Raw genomic sequence first — 22,069 nt, 5'->3', positions numbered from 1 at the left:
GCCAAATGAGATATTTAGCTAAACGTCCTAAGTTGCTCTTTTACATACAATTGAAGTGGATGGGAACAGCAGCTCTCAAATTCCTATAGGACAAAAAAAATATAATATCAAGTGTATATTTCACAGATCACAACATTTTGGGTGAAACGGCCCTTTTTCCATGAGCCTGTATTTGAAAGATAATTTTGTAAAAATCCAAATAAGCTTTACAGATATTTATTGGAAAGTGTTTAATATTTTTCATGCTCGCTCAATGAACCATAAGCAATGTTTGCACATGCACCTGTGGAACAGTCCTTAAAGGGATACTCCACTTTTTTATGGAAATAGGCTCATTTTACAACTCCCCCAGAGTTAAACAGTTGAGTTTCACCGTTTTCAAATCCATTCAGCCGATTTTCTTATATTTAGAAAAATATCAGTAACCAGACAGTTTCTGGTCTCATTGACTTCCATAGTATATTTTTTTCCTACTATGGAAGTCAATGAGACCAGAAACTGTCTGGTTACTGATATTTTTCTAAATATCACAAAAATCGGCTGAATGGATTCGAAAACGGTGAAACTCAACTGTTTAACTCTGGGGGAGTTGTAAAATGAGCCTATTTCCAAAAAAAAGTGGAGTATCCCTTTAAGACACTAGCCGTTTACAGGCAATGGTCAATTAAAGTCACATTTCTAATAACATATGACATTAAAGAGACCTTTCTACTGAAAAACACTAGGAGAAAGATTCTCACGATCCCAGATCACCTGCATGAACATGCCAAAGATCTGTAGTGCAACATATAATCAAGGCCGAGAAAAGAACACAACTGCGCAGACGAAGGCGACAAGTAAATGCCGTTAACGTTAGCTTTTAAAAAATGGCGGGTGTTTCATATGGCATGCGTTTAACCAATCGGCATACACTTACGTTACTAGTAGTTCCAATTGTGCTGAGATAGACCCATAGACTGTAAAAAGAAAATATGGACGTTGTGTCCGTGACGTCACCCTTAGGTTTCTGAAGAGCATTTTTGAAACCCAACGTGGGCGGAGCCAGCCGTTGCCATCTTGGCAGTGTGTCGCTCCCGGATAACCGAAAATGAGCAAAGACAAACGGCTAGTAGTGTCAGCAGCGGCAATCCATCTGTCACTCAAGTGGCCACGCCCTTAATTATGCAGAACTTTAAGGCTTAATAAAATTTCAACGGATGAGTTGTAAAACAATTCACCCCCCCTTACAGTTATCATGAAGGGCAAAATTAGCTACAGAACGACACTTTTTGTACCAGGCCGAAGACATTTCCTGCTGTTAATTTTATTTTTTTTTTGCTGAGTATTCCTTTGAGTAAAGTGATTTAACCTTTAAAATAGATTGAAATTTTCTCTTTCATTTTCCAGGCTCTTTGAAACGACTCCTTTAGGAAGCATTTTAAACCGCTTCTCTTCCGATACCAATACGATAGATCAGGTAGGATCTGACGATACCCAAATCATGAAATCACAAAATGTTGGTGGGTTGCAGTATTACTCACTTGGTGGCTAACAAACACAGCATTTAGTAATAGATTTTTATTTCTGTCCATTTATGTTTCAGCACATTCCCGCTACCCTGGAGTGTTTGATTCGCTCCACGCTGCTGTGTGTATCGGCTCTGGGTGTGATCTCATACGTCACGCCGGTTTTCCTCATTGTACTAGCACCACTGGCCATCACCTGCTACTTCATCCAGAAATACTTCAGAGTCGCTTCAAAGTAACCAATCCAGTTAATTTATCACTTATCTAAAGACATTTACTTCTCCATTGCAACCACAGTATTGCATTTACTTCTCCAATACTAAATTGCAACTTTTTGTCCAGATTTGTATAGCTACAAATGTATTCTCAATACTAAGAGATACTTCACCCAAAAATGAAAATGCTTTAATCATTTACTGACCCTCCCACAACCCAGATTTATGACTTACTTTCTTCAGATGAACACAAAGATTTTAAGAATAACAATCCATCTGTATGTCTGTATGATGCAAGTAAATTGGCTCCCAAAAGCTGACAGCACAAACAACCATCATGACTGTACTACCTACAACCCCAGTGGAGGAATCACTGACTTCTAGGGCTGTGAATCTTTGGGTAGACAGCGAATCGATTTGATTCACGATTCATAGGTTTTCGATTCGATTCATGAACGATTTGTGCAAATTCGGAACGATTCGATTCGATGCGATTCACATCCAAATTTGATGCGATTCGATTAATTCGATTCGATTCTTAATTTTGTATATGCGTTATAGTATTATTTCAATGCTTCACCCATCTTTGTCTGGGTTTGAATTAGCCTAAAGAGGCCTTCGGGGATCAGATAGTGGGGATTTTGTCCATTGTTAATGTTAGTTCATGTTTGTTTTTAATTTTAATGAATATATTATTATAAATAATTCAATGGCCTACAAATTAGCATTTGCAAGTAGCAAATATTTTGAAAAAGGCTTTTAAAGTATTGCATTAAATGACTACATGCACAAATTAATGGAGACGTTTTCATTAGTTTCATTTTGCGTCCTCTCAGTGCACTCGTTATCATCTTTTCACTGGATTTTGCTCGCGCTCGGTCCCATAGCTCTCATGCTTTCATAACGTTAACTACAGATTTTTGAGCAGTCTATGTTTGAACTCTCCAGCTGAGCTCTCTGTCGAGAAAGCAATAGTTTTGAGGCAAACCGCTCAAGCCATTGATAAAGCTGCCATGCCATTGCGTGGGCACTATGAAATAAAACACTTTCATTCATTTATTACATGGACTCTCCGTACACGCAAGGTGGTCTCTCGCTCGCTTTCCCTCTCTGCCGAGTGCGTGCAGCCGTGTGTGAACGCGCGATACGCGGTTTGGAGCACAACCTCTGTCTCGTATGCACGCTCGCTCTAGATTCCGGGAGATTTTAACTAATTTGCAGTAATACAAGCTGATCACGACATGAGTAGCTCAACAGGTAGAAAGATAAACTCATCTTTCAGGCATTTGACCGACCGGGCTTCAGCGTGAGAAATCAGGGGTGTGTGAGTGAGCGCCTGAAACCAATCAAATGCGGATGTCGTATGACGGCCAATGCGTGAGGCAGCTTGTACCAGGAACACTTTAAGGTTGTGTTTATATATTTTAAACCACTGAATCGCTATAAAATCGTGATTAATTCGATTCTTAGCCTTTTAAATCGATTATTCACGTAAATAAACGATTCACGAGTCCTAGTAGTTGGCCAAACTTTATAGTTTTTCACATGCTTTTGCAACAAGACGCAGCATGCGCGGCGTTCACTATGAAACCCAGGACGTTTTGTTGCTTCGTCGACCAAAGCGCAAGTGGATCTAGCTAGACCGGAAACAAAACAACAGGCACACCACACACACATATACACATGTATATATACACACACATACATATACATACACACAAGGAATGGTTTAGAGTAAAAAAAAAAGGTCATCACCAAAAGACACATCCTTTGTTGATGGCATGAGGTTGAGTAGATGATTGGAGAATTGTATTTTGTATTGAGATTTAGTGTTAGTGACCTGTGTGCTTGTATTTCCAGAGATCTCCAGCAGCTAGAAGACAGCACACAGCTTCCTCTGCTCTCACACTTCTCTGAGACAGTTGAGGGGCTCACAACCATCAGAGCCTTCAGGTGGGCAAGATTATGGGTTTGAGTGCTTTATTGGCTCATCTGTTGACTGTGGCAGTCACTCTGGATGAGAACATCTGCTAAATGCCTTCCATATAAAAAGTTATTGAACAGATTCTTCTTGTATTTTCCCTCTTAGGTATGAGCCTAGATTCAGACAGAGACTTCTAGAGTTCACAGATGCCAATAACATGGCCTCTCTCTTCCTCACAGCGGCCAACCGCTGGCTGGAGGTTCGAATGGTGAGTTTATAAGCCATACAAGTCAGTTACTATTAAGGGCTTTCGCACCAGAGGAACCTTTTCATAGTTCCTAGAACTATTGGCGGAAGTAGCCTATCCGTTTTTCACCAGAGGAACAATTTTAGTTCTAGGAACTCCTTTTGGAGGAAGGGTCTAGAGTAGGGTCTAAACCAGCACTATAGACCCCTTTTGCGCCGACGTCACAGTTACGTCACGGCGCTAGCTGGAGGCAAAACAAAGTGAAAACTGGAGGCGGCCAATGCAAACCAGCACAGATTCGGCTACATAATAAGGAGCTTAAATTACTTTTATTATTATTAAATGTCTTCTTATTGTGTTGTTTGGTGCAAATATCAATGAAAAATGAACATGCTGTATCTGGATTTTTTATTTCTAGAAAATATTCACATGATTAAAATCGCACCGTAATGTCACTCTTTACATTGTCGTCTTCTCTGCCCTGGCTCGGCAGAACTGCGGATCATACACACAAGTCTTGTACAGGACCATATATGCATCTTAAGATTTATATGCCTTTAGTTTCTCTTTACGATCGGTTTCTCTATAAGGTAGGTGTAGAAGTCAGGCCACTCACCCGAGGTAACGTAACGTTAATCCTGTCAGATCGTCCATGCATTGAGTGAGTGTGTAGGCGGCTAAAATCAACTTAATCACTTAAACTTAAAAATAACAATCGTATTTTTAAATAACTTAAAAATAACAATCGTTGTCCTGGACAGTGAGTGACCTTACGTATTAAGATAAAATCTGATTTTCTCCAGTCATTGTTAAAAAAACAAGCTAATAAAACTTGCTAACTAGCGTTAGTGAAGCGGCCAGAGGGATCGCTCTGCTTCCACCTAAGCTCCGCCCACATAAAAACGTCACCATGTTTACCAACTGAAAAGGGGTCTGTAGGAACTACCAGTGACGTGTGTAAATTTTACAAACTTTACGAACATTGAAAATAGTGATAGATGAGCCTTTTAACTCTTAGAAAATTCAACGCAAGTTTGAGAGGACAAACGAAACATGATTATGTATTCTCTGCTCAGCTAGCAACACTCGACATCAACCACATGGCATACGCTAATACATTTTCATATACTGTCTAATTGCTATGTATAACAGTTCTATCAACTAACATATTAGACAGGACTGTTAGACAGATCATAAACTAATGAACACGGAAAATCACTGTGCTCAGGCTCTGGCGTTCACAGCGCCGTCAAAGTAAGTCACATCAACAAGCGCGGCTTACGTCACTTCAGAGTTCCTACTGGCAGTGCGAATGCAACCAGGAAAAAGTTCCCAAGGGAACCATTAGTTCTCGGGAACCACCCATGTGGCTAGTTCCTTGAACTACCCGGTGGGAAAGCCCCTTATGTGACATCTAGTTCCAGTTAAAAATCTTTTTTATTTGATCAAATACTAGCAAAAATATATGTTGCTTCCTTGAGCGACTCAACAGTAATGGTTATTCTGTTGTATATCTTTTGCAGGAGTACATTGGGGCCTTTATTGTCCTAATAGCAGCTGTGGCCTCCATCACAAACTCCCAATACAATCATCTGTCCACTGGGCTGGTGGGGCTGGGACTCACATACGCCCTCATGGCAAGACCACACACACACATACATCTAACTCTCTACGTGCTGATCTTCAGCAACATTGGACAACTTCTGCTTCTATATTTTATGTCTCAGGTGTCCAACTACCTGAACTGGATGGTGCGTAATCTGGCAGACATGGAGGTGCAGCTGGGAGCTGTGAAGAGAATAAAAGCTCTGCTGAGGACAGAACCTGAAAACTACGAGGGTCTGCTGTGTGAGTATCCATTAGAACGGCCCCTAAGTAAATAACTAATGATCTTTGCAAAGGAAGTCAATCAAAACTAACTTTAACTGGACAATAACTTTATTCTAAAGCTGCAGTAAAGCCAAAACAATCTCTGTTACTTTAATTCCCTATTATCACTGTAAAGCTGCTTCGGAACAATCGATATTGTTAAAGGACAACTCCGGCGCAAAATGAACCTTTAGTCTAATTACACATTGTTACCTAGTCAACCGTTATCTGAGATTTGTTTTCATGATTGCCGAATGTAAATAGTTTTATCTCTAAAAACAGTTTAGCCTATAACGCTAGTATAATGCTAGTATATAGGGCATAGAGTAATGACAAATAAAAATCGCTTGTTATTACCACTAAAAAGGCTCAAAATAGCCCCACACCAACACGACAGCATAATAAGGGTCCCTACATTCAAACCGAAGCATTGAGAACTTTGTCAGTGTCCATACAGTTTAATAAGCAGATGTTTTATACACACAGTAAATTTCACGAATTCAGGAAGAAGCTATCTTGGAAAAATAGTCTCTACCAGTCGATCTACGAACGCCGATCCAAGTGCGCTGGTGAGATGTGAATAAGGTGATAAAGTGAGCGTGAACAGTAGGCTACGTGTACATATTGAAGACAAGTAAACGGTTTGTGTTTGTGTTTCTTCTGGAAACAACGGACCATATGAGATTCTGCACAGTTCAGCGCACTTGGATCGGCGTTCGTAGATCGACTGGTAGAGACTATTTTTCAAAGATGGCTTCTTCCTGTATTCGCGAAATTTACTGTGTGTATAAAATATCTTCTTATTAAACAGTCTGGACACTGACAAAGTTCTCAACGCTTCGGTTTGAATGTAGAGACCCTTGTTATGCTGTCGTTTTGGTGTGGGGCTATTTTGAGCCTTGTTAGTGGTAATAAAAAGCGATTTTTATTTGTCATTACTCTATGCCCTATATACTAGCATTGAACTAGCGTTATAGGCTAAACTGTTTTTAGAGATAAAACTATTTACATTCGGCAATCATGAAAACAAATCTCAGATAACGGTTGACTAGGTAGCAATGTGTAATTAGACCAAAGGTTCATTTTGCGCCGGAGTTGTCCTTTAAAAGCGCTATTTAAATAACTTGTCTTGATTGAATCACTGGATGTGTCTACTTCTTTTCCTGTGTTTTCACATTCTGTATATCGTACGCCTCTTATCTCTTTGGTTAAATGTTTCTCTCTCAGCCGCGTCTCAGCTTCCTGAAGGTTGGCCTCAGCGGGGTGAGATTCAGATCCAGAATCTGAGCGTGAGGTACGACAGCACCCTGAAGCCTGTCCTCAAACAGGTCAATGCTCACATCAGCCCAGGACAAAAGGTACAATTATACATATATTTAACAAAGTAAATGTTCTTAAGAAAGTTCAATAATTACATTCAACTTATTTAAATATACAGAGGGTATGCACAGTAGGTGGAGTCACTGCAGTTGCACCCACTGAGTGGCAGTGATGGTGTTAAGCGTGAATGCCGCAAAAGAGATGTGTGATTGACTATACAAATAGATTCAACAAGAAATCTGAGCTGTCTTTATACCAGTTGCTGAAAGCTAAAGAATCCATAGAACCACAGATTACTGCCATTCACTGACACAACTGGAGTTCAGGCTACGAAACATGGATTTGCGGTTACCGGTTTTATAAGATGTTGAATTTTGAGGTAAAATTACACCCTAGGCCAGGGTTTCCCAAACTCGGTCCTGGAGGGTCATTGTCCCTGCAGAGTTTAGCTTCAACCCTGATCAAACACACCAACCTGTGAGTTTCTACTGATCCTGAAGACCTTGACTAGCTTGCTCAGGGACTCCGCAGGGACAGTGGCCCTCCAGGTCCGAGTTTGGGGAAAGGGCCAAATATTGACAAATGATCAATTAAATATTCACCATCTTATATTTTGCATAACTGTAATGTATTTGTCAGTGTTCATTTAAAGCTACACTGTGTAACTATTTTAGTTTATTCTTAGCTAAAAACACTTAGTTGTTTCAAAAATATATGTGATCATTAATGTATATTTACTTTGTTCAAGTAATAAAGTATTGACGTGAGTGTTCTAATGTCGGTCGCCATGTTGCCCCTCCATGTTGAAAGTACATTAGCCAAAGAGGGACATACCCGTTAATTCAAGCTTCGCCTTTCGCGTTTACGTTTGAGTTAACACTCATGGACGAGGTCGAACTGGAAGCCATGTTAAACTTGGACAACATTGGCCACCTTAGGAGTTAAACCAAAATCGGAATTGAGAGGAACAGAAACTAATATTCACTGGATAATCACATACATTTTCACCACTAGATGGGGATAAAAATCACACAGCGTAGCTTTAAAAAATGAGCCTTGAGCCTTGTGTTCTACAAACCCAATTCCATAAAAGTTGGGACACTGTACAAATTGTGAATAAACACAGAATGCAATGATGTGGAAGTTTCAAATTTCAATATTATATTTAGAATACAACATAGATCACATATCAAATGTTGAAAGTGAGACATTTTGAATTGCCATGCCAAATATTGGCTCCTTTTGGATTTCATGAGAGCTACAAATTCCAAAAAAGTTGGGACAGGTAGCAGTAAGAGGCCAGAAAAGTTAAATGTACATATAAGGAACAACTGGAGGACCAATTTGCAACTTATTAGGTCAATTGGCAACATGATTGGGTATAAAAAGAGCCTCTCAGAGTGGCAGTGTCTCTCAGAAGTCAAGATGGGCAGAGGATCACCAATTTCCCCAATGCTGAGGCAAAAAATAGTGGAGCAATATCAGAAAGGAGTTTCTCAGAGAAAAATTGCAAAGAGTTTGAAGTTATCATCATCAACAGTGCATAATATCATCCAAAGATTCAGAGAATCTGGAACAATCTCTGTGCATAAGGGTCAAGGCTGGAAAACCATACTGAATGCCCGTGATCTTCGGGCCCTTAGACGGCACTGCATCACACACAGGAATGCTACTGTAATGGAAATCACAACATGGGCTCAAGAATACTTCCAGAAAACATTGTCAGTGAACACAATCCACCGTGCCATTCACCGTTGCCGGCTAAAGCTCTATAGGTCAAAAAAGAAGCCATATCTAAACGGGAACCAGAAGCGCAGGCGTTTTCTCTGGGCCAAGGCTCATTTAAAGTGGACTCTAGCAAAGTGGAAAACTGTTCTGTGGTCAGACGAATCAAAATTTGAAGTTCTTTTTGGAAAACTGGGACGCCATGTCATCCGGACTAAAGAGGACAAGGACAACCCAAGTTGTTATCAGCGCTCAGTTCAGAAGCCTGCATCTCTGATGGTATGGGGTTGCATTAGTGCGTGTGGCATGGGCAGCTTACACATCTGGAAAGGCACCATCAATGCTGAAAGGTATATCCAAGTTCTAGAACAACATATGCTCCCATCCAGACATCATCTCTTTCAGGGAAGACCTTGTATTTTCCAACAAGACAATGCCAAACCACATACTGCATCAATTACAACATCATGGCTGCGTAGAAGAAGGATCCGGGTACTGAAATGGCCAGCCTGCAGTCCAGATCTTTCACCCATAGAAAACATTTGGCGCATCATAAAGAGGAAGATGCAACAAAGAAGACCTAAGACAGTTGAGCAGCTAGAAGCCTTTATTAGACAAGAATGGGACAACATTCCTATTCCTAAACTTGAGCAACTTGTGTCCTCAGTCCCCAGACGTTTGCAGACTGTTATTAAAAGAAGAGGGGATGCCACACAGTGGTAAAAATGGCCTTGTCCCAACTTTTTTGAGATGTGTTGATGCCATGAAATTTAAAATCAACTTATGTTTCCCTTAAAATTATGCATTTTCTCAGTTTAAACATTTGATACGTCATCTATGTTGTATTCTAAATATAATATTGAAATTTGAAACTTCCACATCATTGCATTCTGTTTTTATTCACAATTTGTACAGTGTCCCAACTTTTATGGAATTGGGTTTGTACAAAGTGGTATGGTTGGATGCTGAATTTGATTTTACGGAGTACATCATGTTCCTGGATCAATATCTTTGTTAATCCTGGAACAATATACCAACTTGCGTCAGTCTAATTAGCCAGACTGATCTCAAGTAGTGTGTATGACACGCCAATTCGTATTTCCATTTTTGGCGTGCTATCAAGACGCATAATCGCTTTTCACCGTGTTTATGAACGCCGTTGACTTAACGTTATTACTGTATAAATAAATATATGACTTACCTCAACCCCGTCCCTAAACCTAAACCTAACCGTCACTGGGGTTAATGGCATTTATGACTCCCCAGATGTAGATCTACATTTTGCTTCATTTCGCGCGAACATTTGACGGCGTGTACAGACACACGGAATCACTCGGACGTTAATGGCGTAGATATACACGCGGATAGCTCAAAATGCGCAGAGATAACACGCCACTTGACTCGAAAGTGGCGTGTATGTTTACGCAAAAGTCATGATGTCATGTTAAATTAGCATATACTAACGTCACTGGTAGAACCAAAATCCTTCCTAGTTAACAGTGGTGCGAACACGCCAAAATCCAGGTACTTCCGCCAATAGTTCTAGGAACTATGAAAGGTTCCTCAATTGCGAAAACCCATATTTGTTTATTTGTTTATTTAAATGTCCTCGTCAAGTCAAGTCGCCCTACTTGATATAGCGCTTTTAACAATATAGATTGTTTTAAAACAGCTTTACAGATAGTTTTTTACAATAACAGATTGTTTTGGCTTTGCATCAGCTCTAGAATAAGTTCTTGTCCAGCTAAAGTTAGTTTTGATTGATTCACTTCCGTTGCAACAGCAGTGCCTGGTGGCTCGAGAACGCAAACCTTGAAATAGGTTCTAAGTTGCAAGCGTTAAATTTCATTCGTCAGTTTTAAGCGTCATCATTTTAATTTCACCATCAAATCTTGTCTTGAAGTAAAATGGTAAATGGACTGCATTTATATAGTGCTTTCACAGACCCAATGGCCACCAAAGTGCTTTAAATTTGCCTCACATTCACCCATTAAAGCCCAGGTAAAGCATTCATGGACTTTGCTTGTATTTCTCAGTGGTATAAAAATGACAGAAAACCTGATTCCTGGCCTCATGTCAATGTCCACGGACCACATCTTTGGTGAGGTGTGAGGATCACTGTCGAGTCCAACTCCCTCGAGTCGAGTCAATCTACATTATTAACTACATAAGCCAGTTATGTTGCCACTCAGTCTGCCTGAGGGGGCACGCCCTGGTGGGAAAGTGACAATGCATACCCTCACACAGACTTTATTATTATTTTGATTTAAATATTGTTAAAGGTTTACTTTGTGTTGATCTGTTACAGCTTGGAATCTGTGGTAGAACAGGAAGTGGCAAGTCATCTTTCTCATTGGCCTTTTTCCGGATGGTGGACACGTTTGAAGGTGATTCTTATTTTTTATCAAGGCCAGGCTAATAATTTCATTTAATTTACAGAGTAGAATATAAGTCCCTATTCTCCAACAGGGCGAATAATCATTGATGGCATCGATATAGCAAAGATGCCTCTTCAGACGCTGAGGTCTCGCTTCTCTATTATTCTACAAGATCCCTTCTTATTCAGCGGAACCATCCGGTGCGTCTCATGACACCAAATACTGCATGAGTGAATAAAATTGTCCCAATATCCTAGACATTTATTCATTTACAAACAAATATACTTCTGATCAACATTATCAGTTTGTATTTGACACTTAAATGTGATTTCATAGGCCAAACTTCCCCAGATTTACATTATGAATGGATGACAAGCATGAATGAGCATTCATATATTATTAATCATTGCCGTTTTCTCTCTGAATCTCTACCATAGAAAGCACTGAAACGGGCTGTAGAGATGAAGGATTTCTGGAGATAATGAGAAATTTTTTACTATGTCATTTTCTTCTGTTCAGTTTTAATCTAGATCCAGAGATGAAAGCCACAGACTGCATGTTGTGGGAGGCGTTAGAAATAGCACAACTCAAACCAGTGGTTAAAACTCTGCCTGGAGGACTAGGTAAGACACCTTAGACATGATAAAACATGATTAGAGACTGATAGAAATCACATGTTAAAGGGATAGTTCGGCCTAAAATGATAAACCTGTCAATTGAATCACTCTAATATCATTCCAAACCTACAGTATGATTTTTTTTCCTTCTGTTGAACATAGAAGATGATATTTGAATGATATTTCAATTTGTCACTATAAAGAAAGTCTATATGGGGATCAGTTTTCGTACAGGTTTGGAATGATATAATGGCGAGTAAATGACAACTTTAACCCTGTCATATTTTTTTTTTTTAATGGAACAGTTTATTGAATGTTTAGACAGTCTTGACAAAAATATATGCCACCTTTTTTGAATATCATATTTGATGGACCAGGTTTTTGTCTCCTATAGTATGATCTTAAATATGAGCTCCATATTTTCACTGAGGAAAAAAACTATTTGGTGAATTTTGAACAATTTGCAATTCGGTGATGTTTCCGATGTTTATACGGTCAGAAAATAATAAATTCTGATAGCTTGTAATGTAAATCAATGAGATCTTTAAAAGTAGTACTTCCATACAGTGCATAAATATCAGTTGTCACACTATATCACCCAATAACGTCTTAATATGATGATATTTAAATGTTTATTTTAGGATCAAAGCTCTCTAGTTTTTGTGCAATGCAATACAATGATGATTGACACATGTACAAATAAACGTTCCTCAAAAGCCTGTTGTATCATATTTGATACACAAGTTAACATGATTTTTCAATAATAAAAATATATATATGAAGAGTTCAGATGCAAAAGCCTCTAAGTGCCATTTGACATTTTCTTCTAAAATGATAATTTTTTCAAGCTTGTATATTTAAGTTCAGTAATTTCACTTAAATGGCAATGAAGATTACCTATTAATTGTCATTTAAGTGAAATTACTGAACTTAAATATACAAGCTTGATAAAAATGGCCATTTTAGAAGAAAATTTCAAATGGCACTTAGAGGCTTTTGCATCTGAACTCTTCATATATATATATATATATAATATACATGAATAATCAAGTATGGAAGTTGCTTCAGCCCAGTAAATGTCCGTCTTTAAATCTAAAAACAACTTTTATATTGTTAGTAATATTTCCTTTATTATAAAGGTTTTCAAAGCAAAAGACATGTGACTGATGACCTGAAGGGGAACGTTTTTAGAATAATACTTTTAAAAGGCCTTTTTACTTGCTAAAAATACAAACTAACAATAGGCTTTATGCGGAGCGTCACGTGACCAAACCGGAAAACAGGTCTCATCGCATCCGCTTGTCATAGAAAGTGTTAACGGCCGTAAGAACTGACTACGATATCTATGGATATTTAAGGTAATCAGCTAACCTACCTAGTTCACTTTGTTATTGGCGTTTTATTCCATTTAAATATCTAAACGTTACTGTGAAGATGAAAAAATATAAAACGTTTAAATATCAATCTGCATATGTGAGGTACATTGGTTATGCTAATCTTTGCTCGCTCCTTTTTTTAAGTTATCTTGAGTAAAACCGCAAAAAATTTCATGAAGCACATACAAAAGATCCTGGACCGGAAGCGATGAGACCTGTTCAAACAGAATGCGGAAGTAAGTTGTGCATAGAGCCTATTAGACGACCGAAGGCTTGTGTACAACAGAAGAATAAAGATTTTGATCATGTTGCTCATTAGAGGCCTTAAAATTGTGTGCGTCAAATATGATAGAGTAGGCTTTAAGGCATGTTCACACCAAGAACAATAACTTCACTCACCTAAATGATTATTAGGAACACCTGTTCAATTTCTCATTAATCAACCAATCACATGGCAGTTGCTTCAATGCATTTAGGGGTGTGGTCCTGGTCAAGACAATCTCCTGAACTCCAAACTGAATGTCAGAATGGGAAAGAAAGATGATTTAAGCAATTTTGAGCGTGGCATGGTTGTTGGTGCCAGACGGGCCGCTCTGAGTATTTCACAATCTGCTCAGTTACTGGGATTTTCACGCACAATTATTTCTAGGGTTTACAAAGAATGGTGTGAAAAGGTAAAAACATCCAGTATGCGGCAGTCCTGTGGGCGAAAATGCCTTGTTGATGCTAGAGGTCAGAGGAGAATGGGCCGACTGATTCAAGCTGATAGAAGAGCAACTTTGACTGAAATAACCACTCGTTACAACCGAGGTATTCAGCAAAGCACACAACACACACAACCTTGAGGCGGATGGACTACAACAGCAGAAGACCCCACCGGGTACCACTCATCTCCACTACAAATAGGAAAAAGAGGCTACAATTTGCAAGAGCTCACCAAAAGTGGACAGTCGAAGACTGGAAAAATGTTGCCTGGTCTGATGAGTCTCGATTTCTGTTGAGACATTCAGATGGTAGAGTCAGAGTTTGGCATAAACAGAATGAGAACATGGATCCATCATGCCTTGTTACCACTGTGCAGGCTGGTGGTGGTGGTGTAATGGTGTGGGGGATGTTTTCTTGGCACACTTTAGGCCCCTTAGTGCCAATTGGGCATCGTTTAAATGCCACGGCCTACCTGAGCATTGTTTCTGATCATGTCCATCCCTTTATGGCCACCATGTCCCCATCCTCTGATGTCTACTTCCAGCAGGATAATGCACCATGTCACAAAGCTCAAATCATTTCAAATTGGTTTCTTGAACATGACAATGAGTTCACTGTACTAAAATGACCCCCACAGTCACCAGATCTCAACCCAATAGAGCATCTTTGGGATGTGGTGGAACGGGAGCTTCGTGTCCTGGATGTGCATCCCACAAATCTCCATCAACTGCAAGATGCTATCCTATCAATATGGGCCAACATTTCTAAAGAATGCTGTTAATCAATGCCACGTAGAATTAAGGCAGTTCTGAAGGTGAAAGGGGGTCAAACACAGTATTAGTATGGTGTTCCTAATAATCCTTTAGGTGAGTGTATATTAGCGTCCACATCAACGCACAATAATCTTCCGTTTATTATAAGTATGTGCTGTCTTCTGCCATTTTTAATGCTCACTCTTTAAAGACTTTTAGATTCTGATTAGCTCTTAATGTTTTTACTGTTCATTAACTGGAAAAAAAAATCGTCCTGTAAGTGATTCTAACAATAATTTTCCTCTGTTTTGTTATCTTTATGGTTGCGGTGTGGACTTCCCTATTCCCTACAGAATTAGAACGACTATTATAATTTTAGATTTATATAGTTATAGCTACCATCCTTGGTGTGAACGGGCCTTTTTAAGGTTAAGATTTCATTTTAAAACCGTAGTATAATCTAAATATATGATTGATGACGATACTCTTTCCTTGTGTTTCAGATGCAATAATAACCGAGGGTGGGGAGAACTTCAGCCAGGGGCAACGTCAGCTGTTCTGTCTGGCACGCGCATTTGTGCGGAAGAGCAGTATTCTGATTATGGACGAGGCCACTGCTTCCATAGACATGGCTACGGTGTGTGTGTGTGTGTGTGTGTGTGTGTTTAGAAGTATAATAGAGAGTCTAAGAGGTAGAAGGAACCCCCTCAGGGGCCATGACCTCGATTCACTTCACACTATTCTCAAACACACTTCTCTTCCGACTGCTCCTCTGCCTTCATCTCTCCGGAGTAAATGAACCATGGCTGTGTTAAATGCACTGGCTGGGGTTTCATACTGGAATGAACACACAGTGAGGGACAGTTTGATAGATTCAAAACGAAAGGAATCCGTGTGGAAAGTGCTGGTGTTTCCGAGTACTCCGAAAGAATTCAAAATAAAAATGCTATGTCAGCTTGAAAGTAAGCCAGGGTTTTTCAATATCTAATTACACACACACAGATTCTTAATAACGCTATAGAAGATATTCAGTCAAGAGCAGTGAATGAGTTTGATTAACATTAATGACTGGCGTTTATGAGGCTGCCGTCACTTTAAGAGCTTATGAGAATAAAATAAGAATGTCGCCCAACTGTTTTGCCCAATTTGACAACTGTTATGTCTAATTTCACTTTAGACATATCCAGACATTTTGACACAAGCGCAATAAGCCGTGAAAGTCAACTGAATTCAGCACGTACCGAATTAAGTTCTCTGTCGCAATTTATTGTAATTTAAATAACTCATCATAAAGTATATCTTTTCAATCGTGTTTAAGCAGTCTTACGCTGCATGGAAATATTTACATACAGATAAACTATAGAACAATCTCTATCGATTAACATTGTCACGTCACCCAGCTCTACGGCCCCACACTTTGAAAACCCGTCATTAAAACACTAATATACAAAGTAAAATCCTTGTTCATTTTTCAATGAAATCCTTCACTTAAATTGTTATAACAATAATATAATTAATCTGTTAATAATAACTACTAAATTAGAGAAATGCATTTAAAAAGATTATATTATTAGGTTAAAAAGTAAAAAATTATCTATATATTATGTAATTATTATATATAATAATAATAATATAACAAATTGTAAATAATTTCTAACTTTATAATATATGTAAACTATAGTTGAATGTAGCCATTTTTCTGCCATTTTTATAATAATAATAATAATAATAATAAATTATTTATAAAATAAAAATTTGAATTACTAAAATAATATAATGCACTTTTTAATAGATTAAAGTTTTTAATTATAAAGACATACATATATATATACACATACATACACACACACACATAAGGTTAAAATATTTGAAATGATAAATTTTCATTTTTTAGAAATTATATATATATATATATATATATATATATATATAATGATAAATGTTTGAATTATTAAAATTATATAATGTATAATACATACATGCATATAAACATTTACATATATATGTGTGTGTGTGTATATATATATATATATATATATATATATATATACAGTATAATGCTCTTTTTTTAAATAGGTTAGGTTTAGATTGTATTATATTATATATTTTTATATTATATTAATAATTATCTTTTTTTAATAGGAGAGCATTCTACAGAAAGTTGTGATGACTGCCTTCACCGACAGAACTGTGGTCACCATCGCCGTAAGTTGCTTTCGGACTTTAATATTTGAAGTCTAGCTGTGGTTAAACGACGATTCAATGCTTTTAATGATGAAGAAGCATTTCAGTCAGATCAAACAAGCTCTTAGCTATTTCACAACATTGCATGTGTGTGTGTGTGTGTTTCCACAGCATCGTGTGCACACCATCCTGAATGCAGACCTGGTGATTGTGATGAAGCGAGGAGTCATTCTGGAGTTTGATAAACCAGAGGTTCTCCTGAATCAAGAGGACAGTGTGTTTGCGTCGTTCGTGCGAGCCGACAAATGAGTCCGGAGACCCTATACTGAAAGTGCACTTGTACCGTGAATTATAAATTATTTATAACTGTATTTATCATAATCACATTTGTACATAAAATCTTAAACATTTATTAATAAAAATATTTAAACAACCTGTATGCCCTTTTTATTATACAAAAAAATTACAATTTTTTATACAGAAAAGGACACATTATATAAAACATGAATTCATATTATAATTTAAACAATAATTTATATTATTTTAGCATCCTAAAGTGGAATAATAATATGACATAATATGTACAGATTATCAACTTGTATATTTTACAACCTTTCATCATAGATATAAGTACAGATCTTAGTCAGGGTTGCAGCTTTTATTTAATTTGACAAGTTTTCTGTAGTGTGTTATTGCATTTGTGTAGTAGTGTATAGAATTATTTATAGTATAAATATTCACTATAGCCCAACGGAACCTAAATATTTGTATTGTTAATGAATAGTGAAGTACAGCATAGATAAATCACTATTTTGTAGGGGTGTCACGATTCTCCAAATCCTCGATTCGATCGATTCTAAGGTCACGATTCGATTCTCGATTTAAAAAAAAATGTAAAGCGCAGATTGCTATGCAATTTTTAGACTACACATTTATGCATTATGCAATATAAATTTGTTTACAATGTACACTACACCATTGCCAAATTTAAAATATAACAAAAACAAGTAACATAACTTAATAGTATAACATTTAAAGCCCCTGAAATGACTAGAAAAAAAGTTTAGTTAATTTTGATGAACGAGATTGAACAATAGAGTCAGTAAAATGATCCGAACTTTCCATCACGGACGCGACATGGGGCGTGGCAGTATCGACGATACCATTTTTTATTTCGATTTCGATACCATTGAATTAATTTCGATCGATTTCGATTTAATATCGAAATCGTGACACCCCTACTATTTTGTATTTTATTTTGTAGTTTTTAGCCTTTAAAAGCTAACTGTGTTGCTAGTTCACAGTTAATTAGCATAATATAGTAAGCTAGTGTATAGTATAGGTTATTAGTTATATAGCATGGTGGTTAGTGTAGTTTGTCTCATGCAAATTTGCACTCACACACTGATTTAATGCAGCGTGTAACAATATTTAACAAGATAGTACAGCTTTGTTGTCTATATTATGGTATGTTAATCTGTTAAATATAAAAATAATGCAATTAAAAGATATTTTTTTAAAAAGGTAAAAAAAAAAGTGTTATACTTCGTTTCATTGTGTCCCTGTTACAGTGTAATTATACATTTAATAATGAGTAATATTAATTACGTATACTTGCTAGGGGGGTTAGGGTATAGGAATAGTTTTTAATTCAGGGTTAGTTGCATGCCCAATTATATAGTCATTAATATACACGCTAAAAAATGTGGGTCAAATATGGACAAACCCAAATGTTGGGTTAAAAATGCAATTAAAAAATGTAAAGTTGAAAGTTGAAGTTGGGTTAAAATTTTACATTACATTTGTAATCCAACATTTGGTTAAAACCCAGCATTATTTAAAGTGTAGTAAACACAGTAAAGTGTTTCAAGGACACGTTAAAATATTGTTACCGAAGTTAGAAATGAAATTAAAAAATGCTCCTTTTTATAATAAGTTATATTGTTAATGCAGAGTAAAGTGTTTAGTATTATAGTGTAGGCCTAGTCACTAGTTTCTCTCTTTAGAACTCGAGCCCTAACTATGACATAATGAAAAGTGTAGGCTATGAGTGGGTTCTTCTTCTCACTGTGGTAAAGTTCGCGTTTAGCACGCATGCCCTGTGCTAAACCAGTCTTTCTGAAGTCACATCTGAGGATGTGCGAGAATATATCCGGTTGCAATTGACTGGCAGCGGCAGCCGGATAACCTAAAAGTGTCGTCTTCCCACGGGACCTCCTGTGAGCGCGTGAACGCACACCGAGCGCGGCGCGCGCGCTGAAGATGAGTGCACTTGTCATGTTACAACTTACTAGCGCAGCCGCGAAACTGTAGTATGGACCAGCTATGTTGTCCAGAAAAGGACTTATTCCCGACGACTATTACTTGACTCGGTTGGCGGAGGATGTGTTACAGCCCAAATATAAATCGACCAAATCGCGGACGGCGCGATTCGTCGCCAAGAACGGAACCTGCAACGTCGCGCACACGAACATACGCGAACAAGGACGGTTTCTACAAGACGTGTTCACCACTCTAGTGGATCTAAAATGGCTTCACACTCTGGTGATCTTCACGATGTCCTTCTTGTGCAGTTGGCTGTTGTTCGGGATGATCTGGTGGCTCATCGCCTTCGCGCACGGAGACCTGGACCCGAAAGGTGACGACTTTGTCCCGTGTGTAACGGACATCCACTCGTTCTCCTCAGCCTTTCTGTTCTCCATTGAAGTCCAGGTGACCATCGGTTTCGGCGGACGGATGGTCACCGAGGAGTGCCTATCGGCCATCGTGATATTGATCATTCAGAACATAGTCGGCTTGCTGATCAACGCCATCATGTTGGGATGCATCTTCATGAAAACCGCGCAAGCGAACCGGCGCGCGGAAACGCTCATCTTCAGCAAACACGCGGTTATAACCGTCAGAAACAACAAGCTGTGCTTCATGTTTCGCCTCGGCGACTTGAGGAAGAGCATGATCATCAGTGCCGCCATCCACATGCAGGTGGTGCGGAAAACCGTCACCAATGAAGGCGAGATGGTGCCTTTGGATCAGATAGACATCCAGATGGACAACCCGCTGGGCACCAACAGCATCTTCCTGGTGTCGCCCCTCATCATCAACCACGTCATTGACAAAAACAGCCCGCTGTATGATCTGTCGGCGGCTGATCTGCTGCACGAGGACATCGAGGTGGTCGTCGTGCTGGAGGGGGTCGTGGAGACCACCGGCATCACCACTCAAGCGCGGACCTCTTACCTGTCCGAGGAGATATTGTGGGGTCAGAGGTTTGTGCCGACGGTGTCTCAAGAAGACGGGATGTATGCTGTGGACTATTCGAAGTTTGGGAACACCGTTAAAGTGCCCACGCCGAGCTGCAGCGCGCGAGCTCTGGATGAGGCGGGAGGACTGGAGAGCTTTAAACTGCAGGAGTCCGGCAGGACAGGCGCATCCGTGAGGAGAAGAGTCAAGATCAGCACACCAAACAAACAGGAATCTGTTACGTCGTTAACCTCCTGAGACGTTTTATTATTTTTTATTTAACTGGATTGGAATAAAAAGTGACATCCAAATAGGTATAACAACAAAACGTTGTCCGTATGTCCACTGCAGTGGACACAAACAATTTGGCAAGTCTCAATAGGTTAATGGTGAAATATTACGTTTGTATGTATAGTAAAAAGAGATATAATATATATATTAATATTATATAATATTTTCGTTTGCACTGTTGCAACTACTTTTTTCCCCTTTATATTAATTACCTCTAATTGAGAAATATGCACGTTTGAACTGAGGTCTCAGGGAACTGAATGGCTATGCACATGCTATGAAGAAGCGCATGACGTTTAATGCAATCCCTGTTTTATGCCTTGTTATAAATAAACCAGCTTGTTTGTATTGAATTGTTTTGTAAGGCAGTGGACAGACTTTACAGTATAGCTAAAGGTTTAACCTTTGCATATTAATGGATAGGCCTACATATCGGTGCTGTGACTCTCTGTTTTACCAGAATATAATTAGCACATGACTATGTTGCTTGGCAACCTTCTCACTGCGGAACATGAAATCCACGGGGAGGAGTCGGATCCAGATCCAACTCCTCCCACCTCACATTCACCTAAACCAACCCAACTCCGCCCCCTGATCCCTGAAAACGTGTAGATGTCACGGTTTGACCCAGAAGCGCAGCGCCGCGTCGCGCAGTTCCATATCAAAACCATAAATAGAGCTATACTGCCCTCTTGTGTCAAATTATATTTCTAGATTTATTTATTTTTTTGTTAGTTCTCCTAGGACATCGGGGGGAGTAGCTATTTTTAAGAATTCTTTCAAGTGTTGTCTATTATCAGTGGACACTTTTAGTAGTTTTGAAGTTCAAGTACTTAAGATAAGTACAGAGAATTCCCTTCTCTGTGCCTTGTTTTATCGACCTCCTTATTACAATAAGATGTTTCTGCAGGAATTTTTATCCTCTAGGGTACTGTATTTTGATAAACTATTAATTTTAGGCGATTTTAATATACATATCTGTTGTCCCTCTCATCCATTGGTTAAGGAATTTCTTCAAATTATTGACTCTTTTAATCTCACTCTGTCCATCACAGTCTCCAGTTTTGCACTCAGGTCTAAGTCTTTATATTTCCTGCTTTATATTTTGGGGTGAAGTGTGACCAGGATCTGGTTTTGTTGAGATTCACACACTGAATGTGGTGTGTTTGTGCGTGTGCACCTGCTGTCTGGTCTAGTACACAGTAGTGCAGTGCCAGATCAGTGCTGTGTGTATTAAGCCCAGCAGTGTTTATGTGGATGAGTGCGTGTTGGCGCTGATTGTGTCCTCTTCACATCCGTTCCTCCACTCCTCCAGCACCTGATTGCCAACACTCACTTCAGTCCCTAATATGAAGACATGTTGTGATGGATCCGTGTCAATATCGGGATTCTGATAACACCTGGTTTGGCCTATACATCCTTTAACATATCTCAGCTCTGGGAGGGTCTAGGGCCTCCATTTTTGCACTCAAGTCTAAGTCACATGGCCCTCTATAAGAATCCAGAGTTTTGAGAATATTGGAGAAACTTAATTTCTCACCCCGAAAAAAAAAACGAAAGGGGTACCACTGTCGTTTTTTTTTTTTGGTCGAAATTTTGAGTTTCTCTGATCTTCTTGAAACTCTGGATTCTGATAGAGGGCCATGAGACTTAGACCTGAGTGCAAAAATGGAGGCTCTAGACCTTTCCAGAGCTGAAATATTGAGATCCCACGTAGAATT

The 22,069-nt window shown here is 38.7% G+C and overlaps 2 protein-coding genes across 6 annotated transcripts in view; both read left to right on the top strand.

The window, feature by feature from the left end:
* Positions 1 to 17,250, top strand: part of abcc8 (ATP binding cassette subfamily C member 8) — a 95,784-nt gene extending 78,534 nt beyond the window's left edge. For 4 of the 5 annotated variants that reach the window (XM_089127973.1, XM_039663185.2, XM_089127975.1 and 1 more), the window contains 13 exons: positions 1,387 to 1,456; positions 1,583 to 1,740; positions 3,581 to 3,673; positions 3,810 to 3,912; positions 5,415 to 5,528; positions 5,619 to 5,739; positions 6,988 to 7,118; positions 11,114 to 11,192; positions 11,275 to 11,383; positions 11,703 to 11,806; positions 15,137 to 15,270; positions 16,776 to 16,838; positions 16,989 to 17,250. In XM_089127973.1, the coding sequence (XP_088984099.1) occupies positions 1,387 to 1,456; positions 1,583 to 1,740; positions 3,581 to 3,673; positions 3,810 to 3,912; positions 5,415 to 5,528; positions 5,619 to 5,739; positions 6,988 to 7,118; positions 11,114 to 11,192; positions 11,275 to 11,383; positions 11,703 to 11,806; positions 15,137 to 15,270; positions 16,776 to 16,838; positions 16,989 to 17,126 (1,417 nt within the window). In that variant the 3' untranslated portion in view covers positions 17,127 to 17,250. The other variant, XM_089127976.1, reaches the window with a different exon arrangement.
* A 1,714-nt stretch (positions 17,251 to 18,964) lies between these two features.
* On the top strand, positions 18,965 to 20,697 carry kcnj11 (potassium inwardly rectifying channel subfamily J member 11). Its single transcript, XM_039663119.2, has one exon. The coding sequence runs from the start codon at positions 19,143 to 19,145 to the stop codon at positions 20,313 to 20,315; it is 1,173 nt and encodes a 390-aa protein (XP_039519053.2). The 5' UTR covers positions 18,965 to 19,142; the 3' UTR covers positions 20,316 to 20,697.
* Positions 20,698 to 22,069: the final 1,372 nt, after the last annotated feature.

This window comes from Pimephales promelas, chromosome 25 (assembly GCF_988280905.1).
Source record: "Pimephales promelas chromosome 25, fPimPro1.hap1.1, whole genome shotgun sequence".
Lineage (NCBI taxonomy): Eukaryota > Metazoa > Chordata > Actinopteri > Cypriniformes > Leuciscidae > Pimephales > Pimephales promelas.
Note: the sequence above shows the minus strand (reverse complement) of the source record. Positions and strands in the feature narration are given on the sequence as shown.